General features: G+C 31.3%; 1 protein-coding gene across 1 annotated transcript; it reads left to right on the plus strand.

The window, feature by feature from the left end:
• The first annotated feature begins 537 nt into the window (after positions 1-537).
• On the plus strand, positions 538-1,802 carry LOC149157830 (cell number regulator 2-like). The gene is made up of 4 exons (XM_089437660.1): positions 538-699; positions 854-925; positions 1,319-1,528; positions 1,673-1,802. Exons 1-4 carry the CDS (start codon positions 594-596, stop codon positions 1,762-1,764), a joined length of 480 nt encoding a protein of 159 aa, XP_089293786.1. The 5' UTR covers positions 538-593; the 3' UTR covers positions 1,765-1,802.
• The last annotated feature ends 1,950 nt before the right edge of the window (positions 1,803-3,752 follow it).

Genomic DNA, 3,752 nt, shown 5'->3' on the forward strand with positions numbered 1-3,752 from the left:
ATTATATAAATATTAACTATAAATTTTATCATTTTTTTTTATGGTTTATAGGTCACGTCTGTATGTTAAAGTGAAAGAGATAAAAGCTCATGGGAATAGCTATGAATTTGTCATCGAGGAAAAGTAAATGTGGTAAACTTGGAATTGATTACAATTATATAAATATAAACTATACATTTTATCAAAAAATTTTATTGTTTATAGGTCACATCGATATGTTCAAGTGAAAGAGAGTAAAGCTCATGGGAATATCTAATATATTCGTTTGGGACTCGGTAAACGTGTCTTCCACGTCACCTCACCCGAGGTGCCTTCAAATTGAAGAATTCCTCAATGTATATTATTATTTATTAAATCGTGGAAAATGCGTTGTATACCATTACCGATGCACTGAAATTTGGAAAAGTCCACACCGCCATCCTTGCCACGGCCTCCGCCTGAAAATACGTAGTCCACGCTTATCGGATCGTAATTTTATTACTTTAAATACCGCACTTGGATATATCTGTCCTTGGAATTTAAAGAAAGGAAGTGACAGAAGAAAACAGAGTTTTTCTAGTTGAATTGAGGGTAACTGTATTTTCATTATAAAGATGTATCATCCTCCAGTTATTGGTGTTCCACCTCAAAATTCTAATGTTAGTAATCGCTCGGCATGGACCACTGGCCTCTGTGATTGCGGCGAAGATTGTAGCACCTGTATGTATATATTCTATTCATATATACATATGTTGTCTCATTTTTATATATTTCTTTTTGTAATTCCTGACAAGTAAAAAAAAGAAACAGGAGGCTGTATTGCATTTCTTATATGCACAGTTAACGAATTACAACAATGTGGTGGCTATTGCAGGTTGTCTCACATGTTGGTGCCCATGCATTAGCTTTGGACAGATAGCCGAGATAATCGACAACGGTTCTACCTGTAAGTAAATCAAATTGTGATTTAATATTCTTCTCAATATCAATATCATATCAGCATAGACTCAACTTGAATCTATTATGCGCAACAGAGATATTCTGGATAGTTTAATTTTATCGATATCATATCAGCATAGACTCAACTTGAATCTATGATGCGCAACAGAGATATTCTGGATAGTTTTTTTGGCAGAAGTAAAATAAATTATGGAAAAAATGACGAATGAATGGATTGCCGGCTAAGATATTTTTTAAAACTTTGTCACAATTCATAAATTTAAACATAAGAGATTTAATTTCTTCATACGCTTTATAAATCTTTAGTTTTGTTATCCTTGTCACTTAAATTACTAAAAATAGTTTTCGCTGTGTGAACATTGTATGGAAATGTTCACAGCATGCTGTGTTAGCGGAGCGGTGTACTATTTGCTGATGCATGTGGCCTGCACACCCTGTTATACCTGTTTCTACCGAAAGAAATTGCGCGCAAAATTCAACTTGGAAGAAGGTCCTTGTGGAGACTGCCTTGTTCATTGTTGTTGTCAGCAATGTGCTTTGTGCCAGGAATACAGACAACTCACAAACAGTGGCTTGGATCCGGCTCTCGGTAATACATATATATATAGTATTACTTGTAAATGGTATTGCAATGTTACTGATGTATATATTTAGATATATTTATGTAGTATTACTGTTACATGGTATTGCAATGTTACTGATGTAGGGGTTGGTTTGGTTAATGGCGTTGTAGGGTGGGCCGTAAATATGGAGAGGATGCGAGCAGCCCAGGGTAGAATGGCCCCGATAGCACACCCGCTGGTGGATCAACGGATGAGGAGATAGATTGATAACATTCTTATGTCGTGGGCTCTATAATCCTGTAAGGAATGGTTTATAGGTTACTCGTTTTATCTCCGTGATAATTTAATTGAGTTTTTTTGTGGATAAAGATTAATTTGAACTGTGGATGAAGATGAATTTATAGTTTCAGTTTATATTGTTATATTATTATTATTATTGTTTCGGTCATAATTTAATGAGATTTGGTTTTGGTTTTGGTTTTGTGGATGAAGATAAATTTCTACGTTTTATCTCTGTGATAATATAATGAGTCTTGGTTCTCGTTTTGTGGATAAGATTAATTTATAGGATAAAGTTATATTATCCTTATTATTATTATTTAATAGGTTTCGTTTTTGTTTTTGGATAAGTTGAATTTAAATCATGGATGAAGACTGAGACTTGGTTTTGGTTTTGTTGATAAAGATGAATTTAAATTATGGATGAAGATGAATTTATTTTTATTATTATTATTATTATTATTATTATGATGTTAATAGATATGTATGTTTTAGAATTGGGTTTTTAGAATTACAATTTATTTATAAATAGTTATTAATTGAGTGGATTTTTATAAAAATAAATTTTTAATATTTGTTCTCACTTGAAGGCTAGTATGTATTTTGTATTTTGAAGGCTGTTATGTTTTTTTTTTCAACTAAGGTCAATAATTAAAATAAATGTGACATAATCTTCATAAGCCATAATATCCTAACAAAACTTATTTAAAGATTACAAATCTCCATGATAAAGTAGGTTGAATTTCAATGGATACAAATCTCGTTACATGCTTAACTAAACTAAAATGTATATATATGTTTAACTTATATATTAATTCTTTTTATCATTAATATAATAATTATTATTTTATTTTTGTCATTAATATAATAACAATAATTTTAAATAAAGTTATTAATTAATTAATTTTTATCAATTTTTTTTATATTGGTTAGATATCCATTGATTGTGCCAAAACGCAGGGTGCAACACAGTATGGGATTAGATGTTAGATATTAACGTGTTACATGTGTATAAATATCGGGCTCATAAATATGCATATGTTATCTCATATTATGTAACATTTTTATTTCGTCAAATTACAAATTAAAAAAATAAATAAATTAGTAGTTAATAAATAATATAAATTTTGGGATAAAATAGTAAATTTACGAGAGGTTTTGATATTCTAGTTTTTTGCAACCTGTTGATGCCCCGAAATTCGTTGCAACAACATCGGGGAAACCACCCGGTCCGGACCTTAATGCAGCTCCTTTTCCATTTGGGATAGTGGCTCCGACTGGGGATAATGGGACCAGTTTCCCAAGAATTATAAGTAAATGGGATGGATGAATGATTTACGATATAAAGTGGTAATAAGTGAATAACTAAACTATAAGAGAAATATAATAACTATAATCTAATCCCGGGACTTATCGATTCATAGAGTGCAGCGTTTGATAATCTGTGCTTAATGGCAGGCATATAGATGACTCTAACACTAAAGCATAGATGTTTAAATCATTTAAGATTGCTCTGCATAATTAGTTATGCAGAGCGATAATAGCGAATTACTACACTTAGTCATTTATATTATTGCTACACGCATGTGTGAGAGAGATAACAAATCACAAAACATTCAATAGTGATATGAAATGAAGATTTGCTGTTATATTGCATACATGTATTCAACAATAGCAAAGATAATAACACAGCAATTCATATAATAGAAAAGAGGACAGATACAGATAATAGTACCATGTAAGCTGTTTGATCAATCCAGTATATTAATCACTATGTCGCAGTTCTTCCTTCAAACTAGAAAGCATTCCAAGCAAATGACAGTAGTGCACAATTGCATAAAACAGCCTTCTAAGCAAAATTAAGAACCATCGGTCGAGTTTCACAAAAGGATATAGACTGAAGCACAATAGTGCAAACTTCAGCCTTTAAGTCTTTTACAAAATTTTACGACCCTTTCCAAAACAATGAAA

The sequence above is a fragment of the Pinus tabuliformis genome, chromosome 5_2 (assembly GCF_031772625.1).
Source record: "Pinus tabuliformis cultivar Carrire ecotype Pingquan chromosome 5_2, CPIR1, whole genome shotgun sequence".
Classification (NCBI taxonomy): Eukaryota; Viridiplantae; Streptophyta; class Pinopsida; order Pinales; family Pinaceae; genus Pinus; species Pinus tabuliformis.

Excerpts from the sequence above, each read along its gene's own strand:
- LOC149157830 (XM_089437660.1), top strand. The coding sequence starts at position 594 with ATGTATCATCCTCCAGTTATTGGTGTTCCACCTCAAAATTCTAATGTT. Across the intron at positions 700-853 it reads CGGCGAAGATTGTAGCACCT|GTTGTCTCACATGTTGGTGC; the intron begins GTATGTATATAT and ends TGGCTATTGCAG. Across the intron at positions 926-1,318 it reads AATCGACAACGGTTCTACCT|CATGCTGTGTTAGCGGAGCG; the intron begins GTAAGTAAATCA and ends AAATGTTCACAG.